The 15,800-nt window shown below is 33.0% G+C and overlaps 1 protein-coding gene across 6 annotated transcripts in view; it reads right to left on the bottom strand.

The window, feature by feature from the left end:
- The window catches only part of CSMD3 (CUB and Sushi multiple domains 3), a 1,247,213-nt gene that overhangs the window by 736,342 nt on the left and 495,071 nt on the right, over positions 1-15,800 (bottom strand). For 3 of the 6 annotated variants that reach the window (XM_019467836.2, XM_019467837.2, XM_019467835.2), the window contains exon 7: positions 5,468-5,779. The exons of the other annotated variants lie outside the window; for them this stretch is intronic. In XM_019467836.2, the coding sequence (XP_019323381.1) occupies positions 5,468-5,779 (312 nt within the window). The remainder of the gene's footprint in view (positions 1-5,467; positions 5,780-15,800) is intronic. 6 annotated transcript variants of the gene reach the window in all.

Consider the following 15,800-nt stretch of genomic DNA (forward strand, 5'->3'; position numbering starts at 1 on the left):
AATTACAAACCTGTAATTATTATTTTTTTAAGTTATATAGACTACCTGATGGTATAGCCTGCATCCTTCATTGTTATACCCTTACTATCCAGTCCAATGTCATGCACATAGCAAGAGTTAAAACATAGTTGGTGAATAATAATAAAAATAACAGCAATTTGTATGTGTTGAACATACCTCAGCAACTGTGCTAAATTTTTTCACAAAGCTACCTATGATGCAGGTATTCTCCATTACTAAGAAGTTGAGCTTGGAGAGTTGAGGTTATTACTCAAGACAAGATATGATAGCTAACAAGGGGCAAGTGTCCACTCATTCTCATTGTCTGACCTCAGAACTAACTAGCGATGGTGGGCAGTTTGGCTTTACCTTTTCACTGGGAGAAAATACCTTAGTTTATTTTAGCATTTCCATCCAATACCATGTTTAATCTTCACAAAAACCCTAATGTAATACTATTATACTCTTTTACAAATGTATGGAAATTGAGCTCAGATAGTTCATGTGACCTGCACAGGGTCTCACACATAGTAGGTGGCAAAAGTGGACTAAAATCCAGTCAGGTAAAACTCAGTTCTCCTTCTTAGAACTATTGGATGCTAATACTACAGGAAACTGTAGTATTAATAACAGTTTCAAGATGATCTAAACCAACATTGTTTATTAGTATTCTGTTTTTTACTTTTTATTTCAGTGTCAAGAGACTCTTTTTAAACAGAGAAAATTGGAAAGCATTTTCTTTTACTGAGAACAAGTAGAAAGTTAAAAAAAAATTAAGAATATAATTGAAATTAAATTACTGATATTTTAACTATAGTGTAATAGGAAAACTAATTGGAATAGTACTGTATCGAGAATTGAAAATATCTTTGATAAACATTCTAAGTTTGTTTCTAATTATTCATTAATTGTTCATGTTACTTATAATAAAGTAACTAGCTATGCTGATTTATCATAAGTTAATACATAGATTTTGAGGCCACACACAAGTGTACTAAGTACCAAATACTATGTGCAATTTCAATGTCCACGCCTTCTTTGCATTTATAGTGATATTGATGCAAACTGTACATATTGTAATTGCCTCAGATTATTGAAAATAGTTAACTTAGGAGCTACTAATCATCAAAAGATATCATAAAGGGGCGCCTGGGTTGCTCAGTTGACTAAGCATCTGGCTCTTGATTTCAGGTCAGGTCATGATCTCACGGTTAGTGGGATTGAGCCCTGCACTGAGCTCTGCACTGACAGTGCTTAGCCGGCTTGGGATTCATTCTCATTCTCATTCTCATATTCATTCTCTCTCTCTCTCTCTCTCTCTCTCTCTCCCTCTCCCCCCTCACCTCCTCCAGTGCGCTCTCTCTCTCTCTCTCTCTCTCAAAATAAGTCAATAAACATTTTTAAGAAGACATAAAATGAAAATGTAATTGTGAATAAAGAAAAATTATGAAAAATATTAAATTATCATACAGCATAAACTAGTATGGACTGTATACCTCAAAGGAACCTATGCCATCACAAGCTACCATATATAGGATTTAAATGGTAATAACTTTCAGCAAAATAATATCCATGGTATAACATTAACATTTATTCATGTGATATTTGTTGACTTTATAGCTTTCTTGTGTTTAACTGTAAAATTCCTTTGTTTTTATAATTGGATAAGGTCTATAAACAAGGCATTTATATCTAGTTTCATGTTGTGAAATTTGAAGTGGTATAAAAGCAATTTATTGTTTGAATTCATGAGAATATCATTGGCTTTTAGGAATTAAAAACACTAGTATTTTTAGAACTATGACAAAATGAAGTAGTTATCTTTATTTTAATACTAAAATGTATAGATATATGAATATATTGTAAAACACAGTTTTAAGTTTTCTAAGAAATTTAGGCAAATGCTTTAGCTGGTCCGATCTTAGTCATTAATTTAGCAAATAGTATTTAAATTCATCTATGGTTCAGAAGCTGCTCTAGGCACTGGGAATTTAGCATGAACCAGACCCACTCACTCCTTACTTCACAGAGGTAAATTTTACAGGACAAGTCATAGGGCTGGTGATTACAAACACAAGAAAAGTACAGAGTACAATGCTGAGTTATAACAGAAAAAAAAAAAAACTAACTTTCCTGGAGGTGAAAATTTAAGTTAAAATTTCTAAAGGGAATTAGAATGATCTGGTTGCAAGAATGAAAGGAATGGTTCATCAAAGTGGCTTCAAGTAGAAAAGAAAATGGTGTGTTTGACACTAGCAGAATTTCTGTTTGGCTAAAAAAAAAAAAAAAAAAAAAAGAGTAACTGTGAGAGTCACACAGGATGGATATGGAGATAGAGACAAAAGCCAGACCATGGAATTTTCTGTAGGACACCACCAAACCTTGGTTTTATTACTAAGGTTGTTGAGCAGGTTTTAAAAGGTAATTCTGACTACACTGCAGAGAATGGAATAGAAGAATGAAACCTAACTTGTTTTCTCTAACATATCTAGAAAAATTAAGGATTTAGTTTTGCATTATGTTTACAGACTCATTTAAAATGTCAACGAAATGACTCACTGTCTGCATAAACCCCATAACTACTCGAGTACTTGAATCGCTATGAGCTTTACAAAACTTTCCTTCTACTATCTCATGGGTTTCTCTGTATCTTCCACTCTATGCCAGTCTCTTGAAGGAAAGGGTCATAGATTATTTATCTTTCCTTCCTAGAACAGAGCATGGTACTCAGTAGGCATTCCAGGCATGTCTGGTGAGGCGGAATTATTTTTAATGAAAGAATAATGCTTTGGGGCACCTGGGAGGCACAGTTGGTTGAACGTCTGACTCTTGATTTCAGCTCAGGTCATTATCTCACGGTTATGAGACTGAGCCCTGCGGGCTCTGTGCTGAGGGTGGAGCCTGCTTAAGATTCTCTCTCTCTTCCTCTGCCCCTCTCCTCCTTGTTAGCATTCTATCTATCTATCTATCTATCTATCTATCTATCTATCTATCTATCTAAAAAGAATACTGCTTTGATGTTAGCCAATTCCAATCTGGAAATTTGGCCCTGCTAAGAGCTAGGTTTTTGAAGTCTATTTTACATCTGTAAAGTAGCTAAATATTGAGGGTTTTCAAAAATATCGACAGGCATAGGGTGATAGTTCTCTTTTATTTCTAACATTTACATTTTTTAAACCAAAATGTTAAAAAGCTTGAGTCTCAAATATAACTAGCTATCTGAAATCACTAAAACACTAGATTATTGAGGAGGAGTCAGAAGGACTAATTCTAATTAAAATAGAGATTTGATAAACATATAATAATTTAAGTCACTGAAATAAATGATAAGTGTAACACTCAGAATGTCTTCCATACACATGATTTAAACAAAAATAACTGACGAATATTTAATTCCAAAGTAGATGGCACTACTCAATGGCTACTACCTACAGAAACACTATTTCAGAAAGAATATGGGGAAGGATGAAACATGTATTAGCTCTAAAATAATTATTGTCTAAAAGAGAATTTGAGCACTGATTTGGAATTTACCAAGGAAGTAATATGCTTAATTAAAATGTACTTGAATGTAGCTCAGAAGTTTAGATTGAGTAATTTTCAAATCACTTTATTGAATTTAATAACTGACTACTCTTTATTCTCATTTCAATCTGAATTATTTTTCCTAGTTCTCTAAAATACTAATTTGTGGGGCGCCTGGGTGGCGCAGTCGGTTAAGCGTCAGACTTCAGCCAGGTCACGATCTCGCGGTCCATGAGTTCGAGCCCCGTGTCGGGCTCTGGGCTGATGGCTCGGAGCCTGGAGCCTGTTTCCGATTCTGTGTCTCCCTCTCTCTCTGCCCCTCCCCCGTTCATGCTCTGTCTCTCTCTGTCCCAAAAATAAATTTAAAAAGTTGAAAAAAAAAATTAAAATACTAATTTGTAACCTGAGCTTCTCGCATCACTTGATGGCAACTTTGGCTAAAGTAGTATTTGTTAATTAGTTGATTTATATAACAAACTTATGCTTGAGAATTACCCATCTTTCATTCAATAGGTGGTAAAATGATCAGAGTAGTTTGTCAATTCTAGCTCGTGAAATTTTCCACAGAGAGTGAAAAAACTAAATGGAAGGGTTTTTACCTTAATATTTTAATAATATTTACACTTTTTTATTTCCTGCTACTAAGAAAAAGTATCTATTTGATATAACAAATTATCAATTTTATCATGACTCTTACATTCTTCACTGGGGAAATACTCATGGTAAGGAAGTGAATCGAGAAGCAAGGTGATACTGATTTAATACTTTACAGGAGACTACTACGTGTTAAGAATTCAGTTTATGATGCTTATTAAGGAGAATAAAAGTACATTCAGTATGAATTTTGATGGAAATGAGCTTTTGAAATATTTCCATATGATTTTCAATCAGCTATATAAGATGTCTTGATTTTTGTTCTTAGTGTATATTAAGCACAGAATGCTTTCCATTACTTATATCATGTTCTGTATAAACCATGCCTACCCACACTACATCAACCATAACCAGCTTGGAGAATATATGACGATGAGTTGGAAATAGAGTTGGAGTAGGTATTTTTTACTTGAAACATGTTCAATTAATTAATATTTCCACTGATGCATATATTGATATAAATGAAATCCCTTTACTTTTTGACACTACATTGATTTTTTTTCCACAAACTGCTCGGTGAAACTTGCTACCAAGAAACAGAAAAATATGCTTGCTATGCTTCATAATTTTGTAAAAGGTAGGCTTATATTAATCAACTAGAAAATTACCAATATATGATTTGGCTTTGTGGCAATTTTTTTTCTACAAAAGATTAGAAAGCAAAAGGATATTTAAATATAGAGCCATAATCTCAATGAATAGCTGTTACCTTTTCAAAATGAGAAATCTCAATACAATCATATAGATCAGGCTATAGTTACTTTAGAAATAAAAGAGCCAGCTATATAAAATAATCACCAGACAGAATGTTTCCATTTTGCCCAAATTATCTATTGTCTTAAGTGTTAATTAGCATCTGCATAACATTAAGATTTCATGCAAATGCTGAAAATTACGACATAGGACAAATCATCAATGTGTAAATATGTACACTTATTGATAGAAACTGGCTACTTTATTTTCAAGTAATCTCAACATCATACCTGGCACATAATATGCAATAGATATTTAGTACTCGTTTTTATTATCCTTTTTATGCATTCTTTCCTTTCTACATTTACCCCCACCCCCGCCCAGTATTTGCATTTCCCTCTGATTTGTATTTTTTAATTTCTGTGTTTTCAAATCATTCAGGGTTTGGCTATAACGATCTATATTTTGCAGCTACGCTTTTTCCTTTGGCTTCCTACATCTTGGCTCTCTTTCAGCTCATTCTCCAATTCGAATCGTTACCAAAACATAGCTTTGGCTGTAACTAAACGGGCACAAGTAAAATAACATCCAATACCTCTATGAGTAACAACTGCAAGCTCTTTAGTTCTTTCTATCTGTTCAGCATTTCGTGGTCTTCTCCTTGTACTTTGTGTATCTGCTTGATGAGGAGAGAGCCCGTCCTTGGATGTGTTGGGGTCCAGACCTGAATTTCTGAGACTCGAAACTTGCACTCGCTGTTCCTCAGAAAGTCTATGGATGGTGACAGCTGTAACACTGGATACAGTAACATCTGCAGGTGTGCTAGCAACAGCAATAGCACCAGTGGTAGTCCTGTTATGCTCCTCTAACTCACCAGTGGAGGTAGTGTGGGTCAATGTAGAAGAACCTGTGGGACACAGTAGCACTAGATGCTAACTTTTTCTTTTAAATTGTGTTTATTTTTTTTCTGATAAGTTTAATAAATTATATTCCCTTCTATTACCTTAAGGATAACCAACACGAAGAGGCAAAACACAAACACGCCCCTAAAATGTGAAGTAACCAGATCCAATGATTGCTTCGTATCAATCAACCTCTGAATAGGTACCACACACAAATATACCACATTTTCACTGTGACACATTAGGGGAGGAAAGGTGAAATAGTAAACCCTTCATGGAGTCCCGAACCAATCTTTGTTCTTTACCTACAGATGAGTGTTAGCAACAAATGCCTGGCAAGTGACCAATTTTGACAGAATGGGTAACCGTGTAACCACACTTTTCTCAAAAGTATGCTTTGAAGAGTCTGTGCCATATCTGTTCATAATTTCTGGGAAAAACATCAAAAATTTCTATTTTAAGATAAGCAAGTGAAGGAGAATTTAAAATCAAAGCCAAAATTAAAACAAAATGATTAAAAAAAATAAAACCCTGAATAACTATTCTATGCAGATGTCTATCTTAACCTCACTTGCCAGAAAGCAGCCAACATGATAAAATATTCAACGCCGTGAGCTATATATGCATTAGGCTCCGGTGGGTTGTTTTTGGAAGCTGGGTAATATACTTCACTATTTTAAAGTAAAATTTGAGATTAACCAATTCTCAGTTAATTAAAATTAATCACTATATTTAGAAATGATTGAGAATTAACTAATAGCATGGAACTTTTACGCACACAAAAGTAGCTTTAATAAATGGTTAAGAATTCCCAAATATCTCGTATGTGTTTCACAGTATATATTTCTCTACATTCTTAACTTTATTAAGGTTTCACTGTAATTTAAAAATAGATTTTTAAAGGAGCCGAATTAGGGTTTTCTTTTTCTCTCTCTTAAACCTCTTTAAAAGATTGTCTGTGGTAGTACATAATTCTTACATAATGAAAGAAAGTAGTTTGTCTTTCTTATAATAGAAGTATGAAACTGAAGATATATTTAAAAGGCTCTTGACATCTAAAATGCTTAACAAGAAAAAAATACTGAGTGTTGGAAGTACAGCTACTAATTAGGAATAATCGTCAGGTCCTGGTTAGAAAACTTCTGAGTATTTTTTAAAGCCAATGAGTGGTATATTTTCATATCCTTGCCTTCTCAATAAACTGCATCTCAAACTTCTGTCCACAGTGTATAATTAGATATTGTAGACAAAAATACATAGGAATAGTTGAACCATTCTTCAAGAGGAAAATAGCTTTATCCCATAATTATCCCATAATGTCATTTGAGTATGCTCTGCCTTCTTTTTCTTTTTCTTTTTTCCCTCTTGTGTTATAGGCAGGTGAGTGGTAAGATTAGTAATTCTGATTTCTGCTTTCAGCCAAAAAAGGACGTCAAACACGGGGGTCCTCTCATTCATAAGCAGCAAAGGGAAACATGTCTGCTACAGGTTCTGCCAGCCTACATTGTCGTTAAAATTGAAGCTTGGTTTAATTTGGTTTGGAAACTCAAATGATGGTTGTATTTTCAGGGAGCCAAGGGTAAATGAGGTATGGCAATTATCAGATAATTTTAAAGACCTTTAATATATTCTAAAGCATCAGTCAGAAAGAAGCTGCTACTGAATATTTATCCAAGTTATATTGTGAAGATTACAATCTCCCTAAATTCATGTTGGTTATGAAAATTGACCAGTAACATCTACTAAGCTAATATTTAGTAAGATTTTTCTTTAATCACACAATTAAGCAATAACTACGTTTACAATACTAACATTTAGTAATTAACCTCATGATAAATCAGACACTTGAAGGGCCCATGTGCTTACTATAAAAACAATGACCTGATCATATTATTCACCTAGGGAGTTTAACTGTATCTTCTACTTTAGAAAGGAAGTAGAAAATCAGGGTGGATAAAAAACTAACACTTTAAAACTTTTCATAACTGTATCAAAATTTCCCAGCTTTCAGTTTTAGTTTAAAGAGGAAACTATTTAATTGTAAACATTTGCTGCAAAATGCAATCTAAAAGCATGAAAAATATTAGAATGTGTATGTACTCTATCTCAAATCTCAATGTTCTGACCTTATTCCAAGGAGTAAACTGAGGAGCTATTATATTCTATCATTGAAGTTATTACAATTGATCCCAAATAATCTCATGTGTTTGGGTCAATAACTCTGGGATAATTCTTAACAATGTATCTAAGTTGCTTCTATAACTAATCCTCAAGACTTATAGACCAGTTCCCAACACTGATTTTCTTGAAGACACCAGAGGATAAATACAGTTCCTGACAAAATTTGAGTTAGAACTGATCTTTGTTAGCCTTTAGACCCAGGATTTGCTAACATCCCGTCTTAAAAATCTTCAGTAATAGAACTCCACTTCTGGCTAATGGTGGTAGTGATTCAGTACTATCCTCTTAACCTGAATGCAGAACTTGGTGGAATATTAGAAAAAAGCATTGAAAAACCAATTTATTTAATAACCATAGTCCAACCAGATATATATACTTCAACCAGATATTTTACTAACTAGTACCTATGTTTTATGTATATTTTGTGTTCATATTCTTTCTTCCTCATACTAGAATGCAAGCTCCCTAAAGATTGAGATTTTTGTATATTCTATTCATTGCTGAATTACCTAATATCTAAAACAGTGCCTGGTACACAGTAGATGCTCAAGAAATATTCATCAAAAGAAAGAATAAATGAATGAATCCATTTAATAATAATTCTAAACTAATATTAACAATAATAAAGAGAATAAATTTCACAAATGAAATATGATGATAATTGTTACCATGGCAAAGTCATAATTCAAACAGTATAATGAATGAAGAGAAATTCTAAAGGGAGGAAGAATAATAATTTTGTTTTTAACTTTCAAAGACATCATTTTGAAAAAGTGTGGAATCTGAAGATTTATTTGCATGAGTTACTTGAAAAATTGTGTCATAATTCCCAAACCTTAAAAGATACAATGTTCACATGAAATGGATTTACTTAGAATGTTCAAATTTCTGTAGAGTGAAGAATAGTTATATGTCAAAATAGCAGGAGACAGAGTGCATCTAAATGTAGTTAAATATGTTTGATATATAAAATGGAATAACCTCCATAAAGAAATAACATCGGTTTCCTCTATAAGGCAATAAAATCATCCATAACCATACAGTTATATCATATATTATATAATCATTTTATCTAAAATGTAGACCAATTTAGAATACGGGTTTTAGTACCACTTTAAATTGGCAGTGTGTGAAACACAGATTTTTAAATTGTCAAAATGCACCATTTACCATTTAACAGTTTAAAAACACTCAACATTTTTGCATACATAACTGTTTTATGAGGTAATTGCCAATGTTAGAAAAAGCCTTAGGATTCTGTATAGCAACAATCCGTTATTAAATATATTATATAGCTAACTCAATGTTAAAATATATTTTGTTTTATTTTTTAAAAATTTAAATATGCTACACAATTGAGTAAACATGATCTTTGATAGCACAATATTAAATGCATATGTTACACAACATACAACCCCAATTAAGAAATAAAATGTACATCCAGAAAATTCATTCTTCGTTTGAAATTAAATTATGTATACAAGATGTAGTTTATCACAATTAGATTATCCTGTCATTAAATCTCTTGAGATATATTTAAAAATTAGATGTTTACAACAGAAACACAGGTCTAAGGTATATTTTATTAATATTCTTTAATAAAACATTTCTCAGTATAACAAAAATAAAATGAAATGGTTTACATATATAAGCATGCTTCCCTAAATCATAACTATGTGCCATATTTGGAACTATGATAATGGAAAATGACATACGCTACACATGTAAATTGGTAAATTTATTTAACAGGAATCCTTACAATATTAAATTTGGATTACATTATGTAGTATAATGAGAATTGTGTTTTTGAAGGCTTTCTTATTTCAACAACATCTTCAAGAGACTAAACATAATTCATATAAAGCCATTTATAAGTGTGTCATTTAGAAAGTGTAACCAAAAACTCTTTCTGTAATTCAATTTTAATTTCTTTATGATTAAATTTTTAGCCTTACAGATTTTTAAAACAATTTTGCCTCGTAATTATTGTCTAACTCACCACAAAATTGAAGAGCAGAATGTATTGCTAAAGATATGAGTGGATGGCCCAATATGTACACAACTACGTAAGCACATGTTAAAGGTAATTGCATATTCAAAGAAGTAGCTTTTAGATATTTATGTTTGGCATGTTATTTTATATTAAAATATATATCCTGTTCCATTAATTTTAGTATTCCAGGTGAAACATTTGAATGAAAGTTTAACTAACAAAATAATTCTAAATGAATAATTTTGTGACATTACGATATATAATGAAGGAAAATGCAATAAACATTTAACATGAAAACATGCAAAAGGAAAAATATACAAAATAACATCAAAATAAAATCTAAATACAACTAATGCAACAATTCTATCTGAGCCATTATTTAGATATTCTATAAATTTTAGCATATGTAATTTGATTTATATGTTACATTTCTTTAATATTACTTGGATGAAACTTAAACATGTTAATAAGTGAGGCAACTCTTGCAAACTAATTGCAATATGTGCAAATGAAGCAAAACAAAGTCACTGCTTTGTGACATGCTATAATTTTCAGGAAGTATATTGCAATCAGGTATATAATTTGGGTATTTTGCATTTTAAACATTATTAATTCCAGTCTGCTAAAATCCCTAAAGCTTAGTATTTTACAGTACAAATTAGTGGATGTGCTTGTACTATGAATATTCAACTGAGAGAAGAAATGGGTAAACTGAAATGGAAAGTAGCCTTTAAACTGTAAAAGAAATATAAATGATCTACCTTTGGTTAACTATTACCTAATATAAAATGATCTTTCTGACTAGGAGAATTTTAAGTGAAACAATCCTGGAAAAAAATAGTTTGTAACTTAGTTTTAAAGAGTTGGTCTAGATTATAGTTTTAATCTTAAATTAAAATGTTGTATTTGTGCTAAAACTACATAGGATTATGATCTAAAAATAGCTAAATAAATGAAAATAAGATATTCCTGATTATAAGACGCAGCTCTAAGTAAAAAACATTCTACCAATTAAACTATGACATAACAATGCAAAAACTCTGTCACCTGCATCCAGATTGCTGAGATGTTAAAATGTGAAAAGATATTGATCATGATAGAGTTAAAAAGAAACCAGTAATTCTAGACACAGATTTTCTATGATCACAAATTAATTAAATAAATTAGGTGTGTATTAATTTACAAATAGAACTGAGAGTTCAAATATAATTTATCTTTCTTAGTTGATTGATTAATGAATATGTTTCTATTTATGTTATATATTTCTATTCAAGTTTCTAAGCATTAAATAAGGAAATCAACATTAAATTTTGCAAATGGGTTTGTTACTATTTATCAGGTACAAGTGATCAGACTGATTTAATATGCAAAGTGACTAAATAAACATTTGGAGTCTAAGCTGAAACTGATGATACATCTACTAAATTCACACTTACTGAGAGAAAATTAATAATTATAAAACAAATATTCAACAAGATATTTACTAATGTCAAATTGTTTACATGCAAAATAAAAACCTCACATTCTGAATTGTTTGAAATGTTGATAAACCCATATGCCAAGCAACCATAAATACCTTTATCTAAATGAAATATAGAAAATATCAAAAGTTTTAGAAAGTATATGGAGAGTACTTATAGGTCCACCATGACAAAACTATATACAAAAACATATATATGATAAATATATATTTATAACATATATATTATAAATGTCTGAATGTTATAGTAAATATCATCACAGTTTTACTATAAAAATGTGAGGAAATAGACATCTCATTATTAGTACTAAAAGAGCATACTAGGGAAAAAAACTTTTTTAAACAGACAGTTGGAAGACTTGTAAAGAAACTCTCTCTCTCTTAAAGGACCAATTCTTGTTTTTACCTAGTTGATTCAAGTTGCAGAATCAGATGTTCTCATCATTTATTCCTTTTCAAATATTTTGGAAGGCTCAACTATGTGTAGCAGTGGGTCCTAGGGGTAATTGTTTTAATGTGCCCAAACACACACACCACTGATAGGAATAAATACCCACAAAATACAAACTGAATCTTTAGTGTAACTAAGCATAATGTTCTTCCCTAAAATCACAATACTGACAATCAAACTTAAAGGCCTGGGTTTTGAAATAAAATTGATGGCACCCTTGTCACATTTGATAAGAATATGAGCAAAGGGTATACTGCCCTTCCACACCTTTCTAAAACCATCTCCTAGAATGTCAACTGTTAGATTTCTTTCTCGCCACAGCTCTTATCTCTCAGCTCAAGTAGAAGTATTTGTCCCTCAACAAACAAAATGTAACTGAACACAAACTTGTTTCACTTCCTTCCACACAAAAGCTTGTGGAATAGCTACCAGTTCTTTGGAAGATTTAAAGGTGTTATCAGGAAAAAGGAGTACTAATATATTTAATTCCAAAGTGTTAACATCAGGAATTCCTTCACTTTCAGAGTCTTGCTGTCTCTGATAATGGATATGTATTAATAGATTTTTGGAAGTACAAAGTGTGTCTCATATGTGTGCACCCCCCCCACGTCTTCTTGAATGTTTAATGAGTATGTGAGAAATGAATGAACGTGGCTAAATGTACTACTCTCTTCTTTCTAAAAATTAAATATTTTACTTTATGTTAGTATTTATTGAGGGTTAAATGTATTTTTAAGGATATAAATATAAAAAATTGAGCCTCTCCAGATGTGTTCAAACAATACAAAAAACACTCCATTATAATATAACTGCAATTTATATGGCATATACTAGACTAGAAGGAAAAGAGAGGAAGAAACATCTAAGAACACATAAATCACCCCTTCATTCTGTGTTTTCTCAAATGCGGGTAGCATATCCCTTCTCTTCCATTCTCCAGCACCCTTTTCACTCCCCCACCCAAATAATCTTTTAATGACGGCATTATGAAGGAGAAAGGAAAGAAGTAAGAGAAAGGAACTGGTAAGGTTACTCTTTCTACCAATCATGGTTGAAAGGAAAAAATAAGAGGCTTTATTCTGACCAAGCCCATCATGTCCCTGAGTCCTTCCCACCTTGACTATCTGACTGCATCCATGTTTATTGTCTATTTCCTTCTCTAGTGGTCTTCTAGTATGCAGGGGGCAGAGGTGCTTCATTTTCCATTAATTTTAAGTGTTCTTTTTTAGAAAGTTTACATAACTCTGGTTTTATTTTTTTATTTTTTATTTATATTTTTAAATATTAAATTTATTGTCAAATTGGTTTCCATACAACACCCAGTGCTCATCCCAACAGGTGCCCTCCTCAATGCCCATCACCCACTTTCCCCTCCTCCCACCCCCCATCAACCCTCAGTGTATTCTTTTTTTAAGAGTCTCTTATGGTTTGCTTCCTTCCCTCTCTTTAACTTTTTTTCCCCTTTCCCCTCCCCCATGGTCTACTGCTAAGTTTCTCAAGATCCACATAAGAGTGAAACATACGGTATCTAGGTATCGCTCTCTGAAGACTGTCCTCTTAGACACAAATACCTTTCTGGTTGAGAGAACACACACACCAGAATGACTGCCTAACCATTCAGTTTGAATTCGTTTATTGCAAAGTTTTCTTCTCCTCAAAATAAATAATAGGGACACGTTGAGAACTAAGTTTTTGAGGAGTGTGAAGCTTGTGGTAGATCATTGAATGCTCCTGGTTGAGGGATTTATCATAAATTGATATCTGATCCCATGTGACTGTTATATGATGGGAAGTCCTGGGTTCATTAGAAGCAAGTGGGGCATAAGGGAGGTGTGGGCGGGTAGGAAAGGGCTGACATTCTGAAGGAAAGACTATTACAGTATTGATTGCTGAGAGGTTGCTGAGCAACTGGTGAGTATGTGCATAAATATGCTAAAGTAGAGCAGCCTAACAAGAAAACGAAGCCAAGAAAGGTCTGATTTTCCTGCATCATACACTCAGTAAGACACTTTTTATTTTACAGCAGCTAATTAATTAGTAGAAGAAGTGATTTGCTTGAAAATAGGTGCCAATCTTGGCTTAAAAAAGTTGCATTTTGGAGGGAAAAAAACCCTTCAGAAATAGTAAGAACCTATAGAGTTAATCTTCAAAGACTACTATTAACCAGAAAGGCACATATATTACACAGTACATATTGGGGTTTATGTATAATTCTCTGTTAGGGTACTTAAAATAAAAATGTCTATATTAAGAGGTAAATCTTTATATTCCTTCATGTAATTACTTTGCAAAGGTCCACCTTTCTTTCTTTCTTTTTCTTTCTTTACCAAAAATATATTTTATTTCAAGACACTATGCAAAGACTGTCTTTTAATAACATCAATAATATAAAGATACAAATACTCTAAAAATTATAGCTGAAATTTGCATGTATACTTGGCTTCAAATATGTTTTGTACTTTAGTTTAATTATGGAAATTGATGTGTTAAAATTGAGAGATAAAATGTGGACATCTGACTGAGGAGCATCTCAAAAATCATCCGCTCTAACATTGCGACATCAGGCCAACTCTCTTTAACACTTCCTACTCTAAGAGTAGAAAGTTTGATGCACCGGGTGATACATATCAGAAGGTTAATTAGAGCTTCCTTCACTCGAATCTTGCCTGTGGAAGAGACATATAAGTTTGTGTTTTAAATACAAAGGAATCCCATCTCTTTTAGAGTAGAAGTTACTTGGAAAGACAGGAAAAACAAGAGCAAAATATGAACAAAAAAGATTCAGCAAGGGGCTTGGGGTTTTTGTAACGTTTTTATAGATATTGGGGAAAAACTTTATCTTGTATTTATTCTGGAGAAAGTAAATGTTATTTACTTAATAAAATCTTTCTTTTCCCCATCGCTTCGATGCCAAAGAAAGTGAGCATTTTTCCCTTTCCTATGTTGTAGTAGCATTTCAAATACTGACTTTAAAAGTGGATACATCTTGGGGCACCTGGGTGGCTCAGTCGGTTGAGCAGCCGACTTCGACCCAGGTCATGATCTCACGGCTCGTGGGTTTGAGCCCCGCATCGGGCTCTCTGCTGACAGCTAGGTGCCTGGAGCCTGTTTCAGATTCTGTGTCTCCCTGTCTCACTCTGCTCCTAGCCCACTCGCATTCTGTCTCCCTTTCTCTCAAAAATAAATATACATTAAAAAAAAACGGAGACATCTCATCTTCCCTTTCCCTCTTTTTTCACAAACATGAATTAAGTGACGACTATTCATCAAGCACAAATACACCCCCCCCAAACACACACACACACACACGCGCGCGCGCGCGCACACACACACACACACTCTTTTCTCTCTTACAGAGACCCCATCCTTGCCTTGCAAGTAAACTTTCATGAATTTAAAAAATCAGTGCTATGTGATATATTCAATGAAAGATACATAGAGAACGATGAAAATATAGGTGGAAAGCCCTTTGCTATGTTTCCAAAATGGAAAAGTGTGTCTAGTGGAAAAGATGTTGGAATTGAGTTTAAAGGATGAGCAGATTTTGCCAGATATTTTAGGAATAAAAGAACGTCCCAGTCAGAGGTAACCATTTAAGAAAAAGGTGTGGCGGGGAAAATGCAAGACATGCTCAGCCAATTGTAAATTATTTGATACAGCAAGAATGAAGAGAGAATAAGAGCAGATTTGATAGGTAGAGACCAATGTTTGAAGAGCCAAGAAAAGTCAACTTGAAAAGGACACCTGAAAAGATGAGGCATCACTGAAGAATATTAAGCAGGAGACTGGCACGACAGGATTGTCATTTCAGAAGCATTGTAATTGCTGTAATGTGGAGAAGATACTAGAGTTATGTGGACTAAAGGCGGGGCAACTCTTTAGCTGACCCCCATAACATGACTATGAGCACCTTGATACAGG

The sequence above is a fragment of the Panthera pardus genome, unplaced genomic scaffold (assembly GCF_024362965.1).
Source record: "Panthera pardus isolate Hobbes unplaced genomic scaffold, ASM2436296v1 HiC_scaffold_7, whole genome shotgun sequence".
In the NCBI taxonomy this organism is placed as follows: domain Eukaryota; kingdom Metazoa; phylum Chordata; class Mammalia; order Carnivora; family Felidae; genus Panthera; species Panthera pardus.